This window comes from Oryctolagus cuniculus, chromosome 9 (assembly GCF_051225735.1).
Source record: "Oryctolagus cuniculus isolate XC-2025 breed Fujian yellow rabbit chromosome 9, ASM5122573v1, whole genome shotgun sequence".
Lineage (NCBI taxonomy): Eukaryota > Metazoa > Chordata > Mammalia > Lagomorpha > Leporidae > Oryctolagus > Oryctolagus cuniculus.
Genome location: NC_142875.1, coordinates 103,700,613 through 103,720,384, shown reverse-complemented (window position 1 = coordinate 103,720,384; position 19,772 = coordinate 103,700,613). Strand labels below are relative to the sequence as shown.

The 19,772-nt window shown below is 51.3% G+C and overlaps 1 protein-coding gene across 1 annotated transcript in view; it reads right to left on the bottom strand.

Moving 5' to 3' along the window:
- Window positions 1–2,340: 2,340 nt before the first annotated feature.
- VWF (von Willebrand factor) overlaps window positions 2,341–19,772 on the bottom strand; it is a 152,537-nt gene continuing 135,105 nt past the window's right edge. Inside the window, 8 exon segments of the mRNA NM_001329088.1 lie at window positions 2,341–2,661; window positions 3,133–3,230; window positions 5,810–5,849; window positions 6,353–6,481; window positions 7,091–7,189; window positions 15,247–15,363; window positions 15,811–15,851; window positions 17,299–17,479. Coding sequence (NP_001316017.1) covers window positions 2,473–2,661; window positions 3,133–3,230; window positions 5,810–5,849; window positions 6,353–6,481; window positions 7,091–7,189; window positions 15,247–15,363; window positions 15,811–15,851; window positions 17,299–17,479 — 894 coding nt within the window. The 3' untranslated portion in view covers window positions 2,341–2,472.

Sequence of the window (19,772 nt, the reverse complement as noted above, 5' to 3'; positions counted from 1 at the left end):
GGAGGAGAGAGAAGATGTCCAAAGGGCCAACAAGTTGACTAATACCACCTAGGCAAGATGGAAAAGTCCTATGTGAGGATCAAGTTCAAGTGTGCTATTTGTGATCACTGACCTTTAAGTCCGCAGAATTTTCTCTGCTGTGCTGATAAGGTAATGGTAGTGGGGACTGCTCCCCATCTCAGATGAGGACCCCAAGGCAATAAAGCAAGTGCACAACACAGGATGAGTCAGGGGCAGAACAGGAGGAAAATCAAGAATTACAGTGTAGAGAGGCCAGCTCTGTGGCCTAGCAGGTAAAGCCGCTGCCTGTGATGCCAGCATCCTATATGGGCACCTGCTCATGTCCCGTCTGCTGCACTTCCACTTTCCCTGCTAATGGCCTGGGAAAGCAGTGGATGATGATCCAAGTACCTGGGCCCCTGCCACCCACATGGGAGACCCAGAAGAAGCTCCTGGCTCCTGACTTTGGCCTGGCCCAGCGCTGGCTGCTGTGGTCACCTCTCTCATTCCCTCTCTCTTCTCTCCTCCAGCCCCATGTAGCTCTGACTTTAAAAATAAACAAATCTTTTTTTTTTTTTTTTTTTTCAAAAAATTACAGTGTCCCAACCTGGGACTTCCTTCTGGCGACTCCAGTGTCTACCCAGGACTTCCTCTTCCTCACACTTTCCATGCAGTAGTTCTCTTCAGCAATGACCTGCTGAGTGACTCCTGAGTGTGCCTGTTTTACAGATGAGAATGCAGTGTCTGACGCTGGGCCACGTGACGAGAGGCATCCCAGCCTGCTCCAAGCTAACAGCTCTCCCCATAAGGATGCCCCTCTCCCTGTGCGTTTCCGGAGCCATTCTCCATGTCTCTTCAATCCCAAACGTTGCTCCTTTACTCATTCATTCATTCCATTTCTCCTCTCTTTCCGGTTCACTCCCTCCCTGAGATGCTCCCTAAAACACCCGCTTTGGGGGACTCTGTCTCATCTGGTCTGAAGATGGGCGTCACACAGGGTCCTGAGACCCCGGCTCCAGAACATCTATGAAATAGAGGAGGCCAGCTGTGACACTTCTCACACACACACCTCCCCAGGTCCTCTCTCTACACCCTTCCTACCCAACTGCCTACCACTGCAATGTTGTAATTAATGTTATAATGAAGGGAAATACGCATTTTCCTGATCCATCTTTCCCATGATGGCAAAATGTCCTATTAGTAGGAGAGGTCTGCCAGGCAGCTGAGAGACTGACACTAGAGGCTGCCGCGGTCCCCTCCCTGCTGAGTTTTGTGGCTGACACCTCCAATGACGCCTTGTCCCCAGGCAGAGTGTTAGGCGATCACTGAGAGTGACAGTTAATTCCCTACCCCTGGATCTGGTTTCCTACAGAAAGACCTTAGAGGCTATGCAAAGTTGGGGGTGGGGAGATGGATGGAGAGATGACAACCTGTGAATTATTGAGCAGTTACATAAGGCGTCTGTCCGGGCTTCCTTCCTTCCACCCCTCTCAACACTCCACCCAACCTACTCAATCCCACCCATGCCATTTCCCTACACTGTCACTTCTCTTGGGCTTGATCTCTGGCAGTCCCAGCAGTGGTGGAGACAGAGAAATGCAGCAGCTAACTGATGCCCATGACTCTAAGGGTGTGGCTCTGGCGGAGTGACCTAGGGGTTCTTGTCTAGGTGTCACGGCCCCTGGGTTCTGAACCTGCCCCTGCCACGGGGCAGCTGTGGGGCCTTGGGAGTCAGTCGAGCTCTCTGAGCTGCTGCCATCATCTGCAGAGGGGTCTAAATCTTTTCCAGATCCATCGCCCACTGCTTCCAGTGAGAACCACTCGGGGGCTTGTTTGAGGCCACACAGTAGAGCAGGGGCTTTGTGTGGAGCCCAGGTCTGCCTCTGAGTCTGGAGCCCACCCCCCTGCCCAGGCTGGGCTGATGGTGGGTCTACACTCCTGCACCTGCACCCATTTCCAGGTGCCTCCGCATCTGCCCCTCCAACAGGCACCACTAAGGGTACACAGGAACTCTGTCCCACCTGGTCAAATACCTTATCCACAAGGGCAGCCACTGACAACAGCTGTACCTACCCTGGCAGCACCTGGCTCCAGGGCCCACCCCTCTGCTGTGATTCAGAGGGTTGAGAACCCAACAGATGCCTTTTACACCAAAGATCTGAAGAGGCCGGCCCTACGCTAGGCCTCTCAGCCCCATGGAGCCCAAATACCACTTATTCCCAGAAGTTGGTGGTGCCTCCCTTAGACCCTAGGGCCGCAGTGATGTCAGCTGGGGCCTGTGCCTTCTCCCCCCACCCAGCTGCCATCTGAGCCTCAAGACACAGTGCATCACCAGCTGTTTGCAAGATAAGAGCTTGGCCTTTATTGAGGGCCCAGGAGGGCACCAGAGCAGGATGTGCTGAGGTTAGCAACGCTCCGGCTGGTAGGGCACAGGCGGGAGACAGCAGGCATCCCCTGCAGCTGCAGCAGGCCTCACTTGCTGCACTTCCGGGGAGAGCACCTGCACTGCATGGCGTTGAGGACCTCGTGGTACACGAGGGAACCATTGGTGCAGTACAGGGGCACCCGCATGGGCTCTGTCCGCGTCGGCGAGCAGCAGGAGCACTGGTCCTGCACTTCCTCAGTGTCGATGGAGTACACGGCTTTGCTGGCACACTTGCCCTGCGAGGACAGAGAGAGGTGGGTGACTGCCATGCTGGAGCAGCTGGGGGTGGGAGGGGCGCTGGTGCAGCCCATATCCTTGCCCACCCCTCCAAGCAAGGCAGGCCTGGCCCTGCTCTGAGACACCCTGGAGAGCCAGGCAACTTATAAAGGTAGATCTCGGCGGGGAGGGGTGTCAGACATTTGCCCTGCTCAGTGGTGGCATCCCCCCAGATCCCCCTGGCCGCAATGTCCACGCACATTTGATGGATCTCCAGGAAACCTTTTATAAATAACTCCATTCTCCTTAAAGGGCTTGTGGAGTCTTTCCTTAGTAGTTGTTTTTTTCCTTCTGGCGTCAAAAGTTCACATTTAATGAAACACTGACTTTTAAAATGCGCCCAGTCCCTTTCCCCCTTTCCTCCCTGATGGGTCCAAACCAGGAGACTCAGGCCTTCCCACTCAGGCCTCACTGAAGTCAGAGACACTGACCTGGCAGTAATGAATGTCCACTTGCTCTCGGGACTGACAGTCTCCCATTTTGATGTACTGCAGACTGGCGACGATGTCCTTGCAGTCACGCTCCTCGCCTACAGGACAGGGGAGATGCAGAACTCAGGGGCTGACTGGGATCCTACAGAGCGCTCTTCAGCACCTCTCCCCTCAATGGGCAGGAAGCAGGCCCATCTCACAGTGAGTAGGTCAGCAGAGCCAGCGGCAGGGAGGGTAGTCACTTATCTTGGCCCTTCCTACTCAGATGTAGTTATGTAGTTATTGCTGGGCTTAACTCATTTAATGGTACAATGTTAATTGCAGAAGGAGCCTAGACCCACTGTGCTTTGCTGATGTAAATGAATGTGCATTGTTTTTATGTAATTGTAGTCCCTAAAAACAAGAAGGGTTGCAGCAAGCCAACAAACAGAATTAACATCTATCCATTCCTACCCTTGAGTAACAGGACAGTTAGATGCCCTGGCCACACATGAGGCCCTCACTGCCTCTGTGGGGGCCGAAAAATCCCTAGGAGCCTTATGGGGGTCCTCCCTTTGTGGTCTCTCCAGGTTGCTGGTGTGGGTTTCCTTACATATAGGGGTGAGAGGCACTCAGATGTGAAACTGAACTGGCCCACTGAGAATTTTAAGATTTAAAGCATGGGGCCAGCACTGTGGTGCAGCAGGTTAAAGCCCCAGCCTGTGGTGTCAGCATACCATATGGGCGCCCTTTCGAGAACCGGTTGCTCCACTTGCAATCCAGCTACCTACTGATGTACCTGGGAAAGCAGCAGAGGATGGCCCCAGTACTTGGGCCCTGGCACCCACATGGGAGACCCGGAAGAAGCTCCTGGCTCCTGGTTTTAGATCAGCTCAGCTCCAGCCATTGCAGCCATTTGGGGAGTGAACCAACAGGTGGAAGACCTTTTTCTCTCTGTCTGTCTCTACCTTTCTCTGTAACTCCTTCAAATAAATAAAAAATAAATCTTAAAAAAAATACACCCAGATTTAAAAAAAAAAAGAAAACAGGTTTAATGTTGGGGGTCAATGTAATGGTACAGTGGGTAAAGCTACCTCCTGTGATCCCAGCATATGATATGGGCACCGGTTCATATCCCAGCTGCTCCACTTCTGATCCAGCTCCCTACTAATGGCCTGGGATAAGCAGTGGAAGATGGCCCAAGTCTTTGATTCCCAGCCACCCATGTGGGAGACCCAGATGAAACTGCTGGCTCCTGACTTCAGCCTGGCTCAGCCCTGGCTGTTGCAGGGAAGTGAATCAGCAGATAAAAGATCACTCCTTCCCTCTCCCTCTTTCTCTCTCTCTTTCTAACTCTGACTTCAAATAAATAAATCTTTAAAAAAAAAAACTGATTTAATGCCAAAACTGATTTAATGCCAACTGCCCAAACATTGCCAGTCTCCCATTCATGGACGGCTCCAAATCGAAGCCAATGTGGATGCCACATTAGCCTAACTTCAAGATAATTTCATTTTAAAGGGAACATCTGCCAACTGCATTAAGACAATGAATAAGGAAAACATATTTAGGCCAATGTGCTCTCTTCTTTCACTGAGGATTTCAGTCCCTGAGTCTGGCTTGTTTTTCTCTTGAGAGGTCTTGAGGCCTTCTGAACACACTGACTGACAGTGGCCCCTTGTTGCTGGTGGATAACAGTGTCTTAACTGAATCCCAGGTGCAGGGCACCTGGAGATCATTCCTCTCCTCTGATGGTTTCCGACTTACCTTTCTCAAACCACTCCGATGGGACTTACAGAAAGAAATGCTTTCAGAATGCATTTCTGCAGCCTGTGCTTTGGCTACAAAGGCTGTCAGAATCAGCCATCAAGGAAAGAACAAATGATTGAACACTGGAAGTATTCATGTCTTCCCTCTTCAAAAGTAAGCATGGGGTCAGGAACCCAAACACAACTAAACTGGGCTAATAAACTACTAGTTCAGGCAAGTAATTCTATATTTAGAAAAATCTCATAGCATCAAGATTCTAAAATCTCCTTGTGCCCATGAACACAAGAATGGGTTGGAAGACCACTGGTGTACAGATGCGTCGAGCCCCTTCTCCAAAGCTGTGGCCAGGATTAGAAACACTCAGTATGACTTAACTGCTAGGTCAAGAGAAGCCAAGAAGGAAGGAAGGGAGGTCGCAGACTCAGGCCAGTCTTAGGAGTCCTTGACAGGGGACTCTGTTCTCTGCAGCTCCCACAGCACGCGAGGGGCTACGTGAGCCAGCTGAGGGCCCCCCAGAATCTCTGAGATCATGTGTCACACTGAGGGAACACAAGAGTACTACGCATCTTCTCTGGATCAAGAGCGCCTACCTCCAAAGAGCCCTGCCTGGGTGGAGACAGAAGATGCCCTCTGATGACAAGACCGAGTGACCAAAGACTTGACGAGGAGAAACACACCTAAGAGGCTGGAGACAGTGAGCATTTCGGGGGAAAGGAAGGAAGCTCTTCCTTCACCGGTGTCTGGAAGGGGCTTGGGGCAAGAGCAGTCTAATGACAGCCAGGGAGAGGAGTCTGTTCCCTGCAGGGTTGGACAGAATGACTGGGGAGTGACCAAGAAATATCTTTCTGGAATAAAGCTTTCTCCAAAAATCAGTCACTGCGTTTGGTTGAGTGGGTTTCAAAGGAAAAGCTATTAGCGATGTACTCACATGTGTCACAGCAGGTGCCTGGAATTTTCTTGACTGTCCCCTAAGAAAACAGCAAAGTTCCAGATTAGGCACATGAACAGTACATGGTAGACCTCTTTCAGTTCACTCCAAACCAATTCCTAGCTCTGAATCCGCAACCCTGAGCTTAAGTCCCCAGATGCAAACTGTGCTTTCCATCACAAATGTGAGCAGGTTGGCGACCCTCCCTGACCAGACTCAAACAAGTTTGATTAATCTGAATTCTCTTCCTACTGAGTCATCAGAATCACCATTCCCCGGGAGACTGGAAGTCAGTTTGATCTCTCACCTTTCCTATTCAAGAACCACAGATATAACCTTCTTCAAGGGACGGATCATTTTTTAAGCGTGCTTTACTGCAGAGAACGCTGTCCCCTGGAAAGACTTTGACTTTGCAATACCCTTGATTCTTGGGTACTGGGAAATCAGGACCGAGCTGAGCTGCACGCTGTTCAGAAAGACTCAGTTGAAGCCAAAGTTTGAGACAGTCGAGAGAAAAGCAGCAACTGAGCCACGACTACTCACTCCTTCCGCCAGACACTTGTGCTCATCAAAGGGTGGGCAGCCCGTGACCCTCTTCTCCCAGATGTACTCTCCTCTTTCATTGACCTTGCAGAAGTGACTGTCACAGCCGTCCTGCAGTGTCTCATCACGCTGAAAGGAAAGAGGAGGCATGTGTGGGTAGCAAAGCCGTGCCAAACCATGGTCTCGAACTCCTAGGAGTTGCTGAAACAGTTTGGAAACTATAGAACTTGCCCAAGTCAGGTAGGTAAAGCCCACACTCAGAAAACAGAATGGAATCCCAGTTTTATAACATTAACTACACATGAGGTTACATAAATGGAAAAAATCCTTAGATTCCTCGGATCAGGTAAGTGCCCAAAGGATCAAGGCATGACAAGGGTAAAGCAGCTAAACTATGAACGCAATTGAGGTGAGCAAGGGCTCCGCCTCCCAGCCTCCCCAGCTAACTCTGGCCTTCACGGGTCATACTTTATTTTACCCCAGTTGCCCTTCAGTGTCAACCAACCCCAATCATGAGGCCATGCGCTCACTATATTCTTGTCAGGAAAAGCAGCACAATACCTAAATCAAAGACAAAATTCATGTCTTCTATTAATCATCTATCTTTTCTTTATAAAATCAGAAAGACATGGAAAAAGAAGTCAATGTGGAAACAAAACTCATCCCTCTTTCATGAAAAAAAGATTCCAAAACGGGAATCCAGGTGGTGAGGGAATTCCTGAGTTCAGTTGCTCCCACCTTCAGTGTCATGATCTGTCCTCCTCGAAGCTGAATGGTGCAGCCCATAGGCAAACATCTCCCACAGCATTCGCCTTGGTTCTTCTCTTCCTTGTAACCCTGTAGCCAGGAAAGCAGATATGCACAATTACCCTCCTCAGAACACCCCAATCATGGATAGGCTATACGCTTGGCCTCTCTCGCTCCTATCCAGCAATTTCACCTACAGTTCAGAAAGTCAACCTCTAACTAACTAGCTTCTGTCAGTACTCAATACCCTAGAGGGCATTCCTTCCCTCGTATATAACCATCTCACTCAAGTTGTACCATCCAGAACTATTAACCTAGACCCTTCCCCCTGAGCTATAGACTTAGTATTCCAATTATTTATCCTAAAATGACTTGTCTGGTCATCTCAAGACATCCATTTAAAATGAAATTTGTGTTTTCCCCCAAGTATCATATCCTTCTCCAATCTTCCCTCTCTTGGTAAATGGTGTCGTCACTCAGTTACTCAAGTTGAAAATCTAGAATCATCTTTGACTCCTCCCATTTTCTCATCCCCCTGCTCATCACTAAATCTTAGCAAATCTATCTCAAACTCATCCCCTGCTTGCCATGTGGATCCTCTATCATCATCTGCTCTCAGCAACCATCACCCACCACTGGACTCCACTAATAGCCTTATCTTGTCTTCCTTCCTCCATGCTTCCTCCAATCTTGCCGCCCTGCTATAGGCCATCATCCACCTGCTAGAGTGACTTTCTTAGGATGTAAATCTAGCCACATCACTGCCCTGCTTAAAAACCTTGGATGAAGTTCTGGTTCTAGTATAGTTCTGGTTCTTCCTCCATTGTCTATTACATAGTGAAAAAAAAAATCTTGCAAAAAAATGGAAAAATTTGATCCCCACCAAAAGAAAAATCATTCACTAGAGACAGGCACACAGATGACCCAGATATTATAATTTGCAGTCAGGAACCTTAAAATAACTATGATAAATATGTTGAAGAGTCTAGAGGAAATGATGGGTATAATGAGAAAAGAGAATGAGAAGTTCAGGACCAAACTGGCAAGTTTAAGAAAGAAGAAAATCAAGTGGAAACCCTAAAATCAAAAGACACAATACCTAAAATCAAAAAGGCACTAGATTGGATTAACTGCAGTTAGGACACAAGAAAAGAAAAGCATGTGAATTTTAAGAGGGATCCATGGGGCCAGCACCGTGGCTCAATAGGCTAATCCTCCCCCTGCGGCACAAGCACCCTGGGTTCTAGTCCCGGTCGGGGCGCCAGATTCTGTCCCAGTTGCCCCTCTTCCAGGCCAGCTTTCTGCTGTGGCTCAGGAAGGCAGTGGAGGATGGCCCAAGTCCTTGGGCCCTGCACCCGCATGGGAGACCAGGAGAAGCACCTGGCTCCTGGCTTCAGATCAGCGTGGTGCATCGGCCGCAGCAGCCATTGTGGGGTGAACCAACGGAAAAGGAAGATCTTTTTCTCTGTCTCTCTTTCATTGTCCACTCTGCCTGTCAAAAAAAAAAAAAAAAAAAAAAAAGAGGGATCCATGGAAATTGTCCAAACTGAAGCACACAGTGGAAAAAAAATAAAAATAAACAGAGCCCAGTGGCCACTGGAAGAAAATCAAGAGGATTACAATGCATGTGATCAGAGTTCCAGAAAGACAGGAGGGAAAGAATGGGATATATAAGAACTGAATAAAAGTCAACCCCGAGCCCCAGGAATTTCTAGGAATCCAAAGTGGGAGATGCATAAAGAAAACTATTCATGAACATGCACTCAAACTTCTAAAAACCAAAGATAAAGGAAAGCTGAGCAGTCGCTAGGAGGGAAGGGAACGCACGCAGGAGAGCAGTCACAACAATGGCAGCTGACTTGGCACCAGAAGTCACCCAAGCCAGCAGCAACACACAACATATTTAAAGGGATGACTGCAAAAACTGTCAACCTAGAATTCCACATTCAGTAAATAAAAGCAAAACAAAGACAACTTCGTATAAGTGAAGTCTGAGAAATGTATTGTCATTTGGCCCACACTAAAAAAAAAATGCTAAATGGAAATTTTCTTTAGGCTGAAGAGAAATGATATGACATGTAAATTCAGATATGCAGAAAGAAATTATAAATATGGAGCTAAATATAAAATATAATTTTAGTTCTCTTAAGTTCTGTAAAAGGCAACTGATTGTTTACAGGAAAAATAATAACAGTACCATGTGGAAGTTATCTCTTACATAACAGTAAACTCTATGATAACAGTAGCACAAAATATAGGAGAAAAACCATATTAAACATGCAGTGGTCTATCATTAAATCAAGGGAGACTGTGAAAAGCCAGGGATGCATATTGCAACCTCTAGAGTAACCACTAAAATAGTAAGAGGAAGAAGTACAGCTGAAAAGGCCAACAGAGGGGCAGGCATTGTGGCTTAGCAGGTAAAACCTCTCCCTGTGACACCAACATCCATGTGGGCACTGGTTTATGTCCTGGTTGCTCCACTTCTGATCCAGCTCCCTGCTAATGCACCCGGGAAAGCAGTGAAAGATGGCCCAAATGCTTGGGCCCCTGCACCCCTGTGGCAGACCAGGATGGAGTTCCAGGCTCCCAACATTGACCTGGGCCAGCCCTGGCTGTTGTGGGCCCTTTGAGGAGTCAACCAGGAAACAGAAGATCTCTCTCTGTCTCTCCTCTCTGTAACTCTGCATTTCTAGTAATAAATAAATCTTTAAGAAAGGAAGGAAGGGATGGAGGGAAGAAGGAAGGAAGGAAGGGAGAAAAGAAGACCAATAGAAAAGATAGAATATTAAAAATCAAAAACTAAATTGAAGAGCCAGCATTGTGGCCCAGCAGGTTAAGTAGCTGCTTATGGGGCTAGCATCCCTTATCAAAGCACAAGTTCAAGTCCAGGCTGCCAAACTTCTGATCCAGCACCCCTGCTAATGCACCTGGGTAGGCAGAAGATTGCCCAAGTACTTGGGACCCTACCACCCCTGTGGGAGATCCAAATGGAACTCTGGGCTCCTGTCTTCAGCCTAGCCCATCCCTAGCTGTTGTGGCCATTTGGGGAATAAATGAGTGGATGAAAGGAATCTGTGTGTGTGTGTGTCTGTGTGTGTCTGTGTCTGTGTGTGTATGTGTGTGTCTATGTAACTATTTCAAATAAAAAAACAAGGAAATCTTTTTCTAAACTGAACCAAAAGAAGACAACAGAAAATAATGATGGAACAAATAGCAAAGAAGACAGTAGACAGAATAACAAAATGGAACATCTTAAACACAATCATCTCAATGACTGCATTTAATTTACATGGGAAAAAAGAGCAACTAAAAATGAAGCTTATCAGACTGGCTAAAAAGTCAAAACCTTTTCAGAGCTGTGCTTTCAAATTTAAATAGACAGGTTGGGACCAGTGCTGTGGTGTAGAAGGTTAAGCCTCTGCCTGTAGTGTCAGCAACCCATATGCAGGTCCTGGCTGCTCCACCTCTGATCCAGCTCCCTGTTAATGGCCTGGGAAAGCAGCAGAGGATGGCCCCAAGTGCTTGACCTCTGCACCTACATGCAAGACCCAGCCTTTGCAGCCATTGGGAAGTGAACCAGCAGTTGGAAGATCTCTCTCTCTCTCTCTCTCTCTCTCTCTCTCTCGTTCTCCTTCTCTGTAACTCTTTCAAATAAATAAATAAACCTTTAAAAAATAAGTACATAAATAGGTTGAAAATAAAAGTAGGAGGGGCTGGTGCTGTGGCGTAGCAGGTAAAGCCGCCGCCTCTGGTGCCCGCATCCCCTCTGGGCACCTGTTCGAGTCCTGGCTGCTCCACTTCCGATCCAGCTCTCTGCTGTGGCCTGGGAAAGCAGTGGAGGATGGCCCAAGTCCTTGGGCTCCTGCACCAATGTAGGAGACCTGAAAGAAGCTCTTGGCTTCAGCCTGGACCAACCCTGGCTGTGTGGCCATTTGGGAAGTAAATCAAGAAATGGGAGATCTCTCTGTCTTGCCTCCTGTCTCAGCAACTCTGCCTTTCAAATAAATAATAAATCAGAAAGAAACAGAAAGAGAAAAAGGCAGGCAGGAAGAGGAAGACACTGCTGCAGTCTGGGAGCCACTTAGTAGTGTTTCAGTAGTGAGCTGGAAGCTGCACAGCTCCTGGGAGGTGTGTGAGCACGGTGAAGGGAGAGGAAGAAAGAGCAATGACCACAAGGTGCGATTCTGAGTGGACTCACATCAGAAGGAGGAAATCAAATGGGGCTAAGTCAGGCTGGATTTCACAGGTGCTTGGACTGGGGCATTTTTTTAGTGGTACCAGAAGGAAATGTGCTCACTTCCAGGGACATGACGAGCAGGAAATGGGTGAAATTTTTACAAAGGAGGCCAGAGAGCAGGGCCAAGATGGGAGGAGCCATGACGGCCAAGTGGACACCCCCTGGGGCAGAGGGCAAAGGCCAGCTGACAATAGGAACGCAAGTCAAGTTATGGCGGAAGAATGAACGGGAAGGAGAGGGAAAGGCAGGTGGAGAACAGGGACAGGCAACGGTTGCCAGGGTATGGCAGGGGCTCGGGACAGGGAAGGGGTACGTGGGGGCTGAGGGGGCAGAAACCAGGAAGGAAACAGGCCCTGCCCTGCTGGCCAGATGGCAGCTGCTGCCACTGCGTGCAAGCCACGGACTTGTTCGAGCTCGGCTAGACTTCCGGCGGCTGCCGATGGCAGGTGCACGCCATATGCCGCTGTGCACAGGCAGGGCTAGTGTTGCCTGGGCTCTCAGCAGAACCCTCCATCCTGGCAGGAAACCTCCTCCTCCTCTCAGGAGCAGCCTCTCTTCCTCCTGCTGAGCCCAATTCCCAGCCAGCCAGCCTTCACTGGGTAGGACAATTAGTCCTCATTAGCAGCCAATTAGCCCTGCTTCCTCCCCCTGCACAGCCCCCTTGCATCCATCCCCTCTGCTGCTGTGGCCTCCTGGCTTATCTCCCTGCCCCCTCTCCCTCCCTAGCTCTTGCTTCCGGTTAACAGTGGACCACCACTCTTCCCTCCTCTATTCCGCACCCCACCCACTGCTCAAAGTCAGCTCATGGCTCTCCTCCCCGGGGTGCCTTGGCAGGGACTCCCTGCCTCCTGTTTTCCATTCATCAACACCATTACCTTCTGCACTCCCTGTAGGAGGTGATGGAGCCCCCCACCCCCCGGTCTCAGGAGATACTAACACAGTCCTCTGACGGAGGCAGTCCAAGCAGACATCCCTGGTCTCTACACACCACAGCTCCCCCCAACCCCACCCCCGCATGGCAGAGGAGCTGACCAAGACCAGTGCAGGATACTAAGACAGTATGGAGTGGCCTGAGGCAGGTTTCAGCAAAGCCTGAAGATGCATAGGAGGTGCTGTAAGGAGGGAAAAGGTGGGAGGCACCAGGAAATCACCGGGAAAGGCGGAGCCATGGAGGTTTTTTGGTTTTTTTTGTTTGTTTGTTTTTTTGGGTTTTTTTGACAGACAGAGTGGACAGTGAGAGAGACAGAGAGAAAGGTCTTCCTTTGCCATTGGTTCACCCTCCAATGGCCGCCGCAGCCGGCGTGCTGCGGCCGGCGCACCGCGCTGATCCGAAGGCAGGAGCCAGGTACTTATCCTGGTCTCCCATGGGGTGCAAGGCCTGAGCACTTGGGCCATCCTCCACTGCACTCCCAGGCCACAGCAGAGAGTTGGCCTGGAAGAGGAGCAACCGGGACAGAATCCGGCGCCCCGACCAGAACTAGAACCCGGTGTGTGCCGGCGCCACAAGGCGGAGGATTAGCCTAGTGAGCCGGCCACCATGGAGTTTTAAATAGATGGCATTTCTCCAGTGATGGAGGAAGGGACTGTGTGGCATTCTGAACACCAGAGGGCGCTGTCAGGAGTTAGTGGGTCCCCGAGAAAGCAAGCCACAGCCCTCTGCCTGGGGACAGGGTTGGTGTGGGCCTCCTGTGTGTCCCATTCAGGGTAGAGGGGATGCTACCTCATTGTGAATGGCATTATTTCACTCAATATCAAGACTCAGGTAAATTCTAGGGAGTTGTTTTACACACACACACACACACACACAGGGTCCCAAATCCAAAACATCAACTGGAATTTTTAATAGAAAAAAAAAAATATATATAGGTGATTAGCATCTTTCTAACCAAAGCAGAAATGTTCTCGCTGAATCACTCCATCAGAAATAGCTGTCTCCTAAAACCCATCCACTCCACGCACACCCTATCAAGCCCCCACTTTGAATATGATGCTGTGCTAAGTTCCATGGAGAACACTGAGGTAGACAATTGTCCCTTGATCTCAAGAGGGCAGGAAGCACTTGCCTGACCCCCTAGCTCCCACCCCTTCCAGATGTCCCTGCACCCAATGGCCACTTGGACTCCGCCTCTGCCCAGGCCTCTCCTGCAGCACAGCCTGGCATCTCAGCAAGCGCAGGAAGCGGCTCACACCCAGGCCATGTGAGTGAATCTCTCCTTTAGACTGGGCTCACTAGAAACTCATCTGACCAATGCATTTTCTAAAATTGAAGGAGCCCCAAATACAGAGAGGAGTTTGATGAAGAAAGGAAGGTCTCAGGCCGGCGCCGCGGCTCACTAGGCTAATCCTCTGCCTTGTGGCACTGGCACACCGGGTTCTAGTCCCAGTTGGGGCGCCGGATTCTGTCCCGGTTGCCCCTCTTCCAGGACAGCTCTCTGCTGTGGCCAGGGAGTGCAGTGGAGGATGGCCCAAGTGCTTGGGCCCTGCACCCCATGGGAGACCAGGATAAGTACCTGGCTCCTGCCATCGGATCAGAGCGGTGCACCAGCCGCAGTGCACCAGCCGTGGCGGCCATTGGAGGGTGAACCAACGGCAAAGGAAGACCTTTCTCTCTGTCTCTCTCTCTCACTGTCCACTCTGCCTGTCAAAAGAAAGGAAGGAAGGAAGGAAGGAAGGAAGGAAGGAAGGAAGGAAGGAAGGAAGGAAGGTAGGTCTCCAGCCCTGCCTACAAGGGGCTCAATTCAATGGGGCATGTGTGTGGCTCAGGAGTTAAAACGCTTCTTGGGATGTCTGCATCCCGTATCAGAGTGCCTGCTTTGAGGCCCGGCTCTGCTTCTGATTCCAGCTTCCTACCAACATGTACTCAGGGAGGCAGTGGTGATGGCTCAAGTGCTTGGCTCCCTAGCACCCATGTGGGAGACCCGGATGGAGTGTCTTGCTCCTGGTCTTAGCCTGGTCCAGCCCTGACTGTTGTGGGCATTTGGGGAGTGAACTAGCAGATAAAAGATCTCTGTCTTTCCGTCTTTCAAATATTAAATAAATAAATACATTTTTAAATTATGCAATGCCAGCTTCCATTTACCAAACTAGAAATGATTATGCCACCACTCAGAATCCACTTTAAAATAGGATTCAGATCAAACCCAGTCGTCGCAACTTGGCAAGAAAGGGATGAAACATTTTCAGCCACCTAAGCGTCCAGTCATTAAAGCCTGGTTATATACACTGAGGCACATCCATTCAAAGGATGATCGTGCAGAACCTTGTACACAGTGGCTGATAAATATTTGCTGACTATTTTTTAATGTTTCCAAACAATAGTAATCACATTTCTTAAAGTATTATCTTTAAAAAAGGTAATAAAAGTATAACTATACTATCAGAAGCCCCACAAATATTGTGTTAATTTGAAAAAATGCAGGGAGCAGGCATTCAGCCCAGTGGCTAAGATATCAGCTAAGACTCCCAGAGTGCATCGGAGGACTGGGTTTGAGTCTCAGCTCCACTCCCAGCGTCAGCTTCCTGCTAATACACGCTCTGGGAGGCAGCAGGTGATGACCAAGTAGCTGAGTCTCTGCCAACCACAAAGGAGGCCTGGACTGGGTTCCCCAGGCTTTGACCCGGCCCTTTCCCAACCACGGCAGGCAGCTGGAGAACGAACCAGCAAAGGAGCTCGCTCACTCTCTCTCCTCTTCTAAAATTAAAAACATAACAGTAACAATACAAAATGCAGGAAGAAAATGTTTTACATTTCAGGTTCCTTTCTGACAGATGCTACTTGGGTCACTTTTCTTTATTATCCATAATCAGAATTTGATGAAGGATCTACACACGGACCTCCGTGGGGTCCCACTGCAAGGGCTGCACTGCCAGGGCTGCAGCCCCTGGCGTGGTCCCCGCCGACTCTTACCAGGGGGCAGGCCTCACAGGTGGTCTTCCTGCACTCCAGCTTGAACCCATTCACAGGCCCCAGCTGCACGGTGCAGCGGCAGGTGGTGCACACATCAATCATCACACTCTTCCCGGGCTGGAATCAGAACCACCTGAGTCAGCCCAACCCGGCCGCCTCCGAAGCCCCCCACCTCACCTCACCTCACCCCCATAAGCGCTCCCTGAACTCCCACCCACAGCTCCCAGAGCCATCATTCCCCCTCCCTCCCAGCCCTCCCCACCAAGTACAGAATCTGCAAGGGTGAGAGGTCACAGTGAAATGGACACGGTGCCTTCAGAGGGCTCCTCTGGACATGGGGGAAATGCCCCCAGCCAGAGCTGGGGGGGGGGGGGTAGGGCCCAGGCCCCAGGGGGTGGGGGAAACGATGGATCCCGGCCCTGGCGGGAGATGCCTGGGAAGCCCTGGGCGAGGCCGGGAGTGCAGGTCTACAGTTCTCACTGCGGAATGAGAGAGCTGCCCCGCCCCTCCCACAGCTCCCCTTTCCAGCCCCTGCCACTTGCTCTGGGGGAGGCGGCAGCTCACCTCGATGATGGTGCCGTTGAGCACGCAGGCCTGCACGGGCTCTGGGGAGAGAAGGGCAGGGTGTGAGTGTGCAGGACACACCCTGGCACTCGGGCCACCCCTTAGGGCCTTCTCCTCCCCTGCACCCCTCCCGGATCTTCTGGTTCTCCTTCTTGCCCACACCATCCCAAGGCAGTGTGGGTCCTACTGCCAGGCTCACCCACAGGGGCTACCCTGGCCCAGACCAGAAAAGGAAGGGCAAGGTGCCTAATCCCTCACCCGCGGCCCTAGGGGAGAGAACAGCCTAGCACACTCAAGGGGTCAACGCTTGTTCACATGGAGTCACATTGAAGGGAAGACTGCAATGATATTTGGGTTTACAAAAGAATGAAATTCTAGAGTCAGTGCTGTGGCGCAGTAGGCTAAGCCTCTGGCTGCAGGGCCAGCATCCCATATGGGCCGTGGTTCGTGCCCCAACTGCTCCACTTCCAATTCAGCTCTCTGTTTGCAGCCTGGGAAACCAGTGGAGGATGGCCCAAGCGCTTGGGCCCCACAACTACATGGGAGACCCAGAGGAAGCTCCTGGCTCCTCTGGAGAGGCCCAGCTCTGGCCGTTGCAGTCTCCTCTCCTTGGAGAGGCCCAGCTCTGGCCGTTGCAGTCATCTGGGAAGTGAACCAGTGGACAAAAGACTTTTCTCTCTGTCTCTCCCTTACTCTCCGTAACTCTGCCTCTCAAATAAATAAATACAATCTTTTTTTTTTTTTTTTTTTTTTTTTTACAGGCAGAGTGGACAGTGAGAGAGAGAGACAGAGAGAAATGTCTTCCTTTGCCGTTGGTTCACCCTCCAATGGCCGCTGTGGCCGGTGCGCTGTGGCCGGTGCACCGCTCTGATCCGATGGCAGGAGCCAGGTACTTATCTTGGTCTCCCATGGGGTGCAGGGCCCAAGCACTTGGGCCATCCTCCACTGCACTCCCTGGCCACAGCAGAGAGCTGTCCTGGAAGAGGGGCAACCGGGACAGAATCCGGCGCCCCAGTAAATACAATCTTTAAAAAAAATTCTACTCCTGGAACTTTCAGTGCCAAGAGAGAGGGTGGCAGAGAAAGCTGATTTGGGGTGGCCATCTGTCTGTCTGTTGGGAGAGTTGGGGGAAGCCAGTTGGAGGGCCCGACCCCAGGAGAGGCAGCATGGCCTGGGGTCGCACCCCAGCTCCACCACTCCCTAGCATTTTGTGAGCAAATGGGAACACCAGCCGCTTCCAGGGTCTTCTGAGATGAGATCTTGGTGAGAGCCGCCACCGAGCCCAGGGCCAGGCTGGCGGTGACCTCCAGCAAAGTCCTCTTTGTCTCATCTCATTTGCTTTCTCAAAAGCATGCAGCACAGATGGGAAGATTTTGATCCTGCCCGTGTCCCTGGATAGCTAAAAAGAAGGGCCAAAGAACTCAGAAGTGGAAAGAGAGGTTTGAAGGCGGGCCCCGGGCAGCCCAGGGCGTGGCCACCATGCCTTACCACAGCGACAGCTGGGACAGCACTCGGCTGTCTTACAGCTCAGCTGGAAGCCCACGGGGCAAGTGGGGATGTTCAGCTGGGGGCAGGAGACGTTCTGCTGTTGCACGAATACCTCCTCCTTCACTCGGACACACTCGTTGATGAGGCAGGGGTCTTCAGGGGAGGCCCAGCGAGACCCAACCTGCAGAGAGCCAGTGTCAGACCAAGAAGCCTGGGCAGACTGGGGCCCAAGGTCCCAACAGTGGTGTGTTGTTCTCCCAACAAGCTGGTTTGGGTCCTGAGGGAAGCCTCAGTTTCATGTCTAAGCCCCGCCCCCTCCAGCACACACACACACACACACACACACACAGAGCCACAGAGCAATGAATGGGGCTCATGCCAGGGACCTCCACACAGTAGGCCTGGGTCAAAGTCACCCTGACCAAGATCCTCGCTCCGAGTCCTGTTCCACAGCCCCTTGAGTAAGCAGCGGGGGTTGCTCCCTGCCAACTCAGCCTTGACTTGGAGCTGAGCTCACAGACCCCCCCGGGGCACTCAATCCGAGAAGCAGCAGTGAGGACCAGCAGAGAGGACACTCGGCCCATTTTCCAGGCCAGTGCTAGTTCCCCTCTGGATGGGGAGGTGAGGCTGTAGCGGGAGGCCGGGAACACTACCCTCAGCCCCCTACAGCGCCATCCGGGGCTGAGCAACCGGCATGAAAGGGCTCAGAAAACTCACAGGGAAGCAGAGAAGTCAAGCACTTGGTTCAAGGGCTAAGATGCTGCTTGGGAAGCCGGTGTCCCCTGGGTTTTAGTCCCTGATCCACCTCCCACGCAACCTTCCTGCTGATGTGGACATGGGAGGCGGCGGTGGTGGTTGAAGTAATGGGTTCCCGCCACCCCCATGAGAGACCCACATGGGGTTCTTAGTTCCTAGTTTAAGTCTGGCCTGGCCCCAGATGTTGTACGCATTTGACAAGTGAACCAGCAGATAGAAGATTGGTCTCTCTCTCTCTCTCTCTCTCACTCTTTCTCTCTCTCACTCACTCTCTCTCTGACATAAATGAGCAATTGATTTTTTTACAAAGAAAAGTCACCAGGAGTCTCGGCCTGGAAAACGTGTACCAGGTGTGTACACAGGGGCAGCCAGTGCCGTCTGGACCCTGCCCTACTCGCTCAGCTCCTGCTCACTTTCCTCTCACTCCAGGTGAGGGGCAGAAGAGGCCAGGCACTTGCCACCCACACCTGCCTCCCCACGACCAAATCAGCCCCCTGTAGGCCACCTGCTGAGTCTTGCCCTCAGAATCCATCAGCAGATTCCTTCCCATTCCCCAGCCTGGGGGTCCCCGGCATGTTCCCAGCAACAAAGCCACTGGGGCCACCAAGTCTTGCAGGTAAGAGAGAAAGAGAAGCTCAGGTCGCCTGGTGCTTCATACACACTGAGCCCTCCAGAGATGAGCATTCAGCCTCCACCGGGACACAGCAGGTTCTCGTGAGAGCCGGACTCGGCTCCAGGAAGGAGGGACAAAACCTGCCCTGGTCCAGGAGGGATGGGGATCAGGAAAACTAAGAGAGTGGGAAGGGGGGACACAAGGAAGGGAAATGCACAGGTATCCAGATTCCAAGAGGAGAATGGAAACCCATCCAGAGAAACTGAGTCATTGTGTTGTCACTGAGGAGGAGAAGGGCTTGAGAAGACAGGGTGGGTCCAAGGGCAGGACCGTTACCCCATCGCCTTCCTCTCTCAGCAGAATGCCTTTGGTCTTATTAGGAAGAGGCAGAGGGAAGGTCCACACGGACACCTCACATTCGTCCAGCACCTGCCCCCGAGGCTGCCAGGGCTCAGCACTATCCACCCCACCCTTCCCATCACAAGAAAGGAATTGTTCGTATCCTAGCACTCGGATGAAAATTCCCAAGGAGGGAACGTGACATGTTTAAGTAAATGACTTAAGAAGTATTCAGGGGCCAGCACTGTGAGACAGCAGGTAAAATCACGGCCAGATGCAGCACAAGCATCCCATATGGGCACCAGTTCGAGTCCCCGCTGCTCCACTTCCAATCCAGCTCCCTGCTAATGCACCTGAGAAAGCAGCAGAAGATGGCCCAAGTGCTTGGGCTTCTGCACCCACAAGGGAGACCTGGAGAAGCTGCTGACTGCTGGCTTCAGATCAGCCTAGCTCCAGCCATTGCAGCCATTTGGGGAGTGAACCAGTGGATGGAAGATAGCTCTCTCTCTCTGTTTAACTCTACCTTTCAAACTAAAAAAAGCAGTATCCAGAGCGAGAGCGGGCACCTGAGCATCAGAGTGGAGACTACTCAGCTGCTCTGCTGTAGGAGAAGGAATCTGGCTGGGCTGGGGGTGGGCAGGAGAGGACAAGAATGGAGCGATGGGGGCAGGCAGCACGACACATCCAGAGCTCCAGCTCCCAGGGAAGCACCAGACTCCTCTCAGAATCCACACAGTGGGAAGCTGGGGACAGTCTTAGCTGTTTC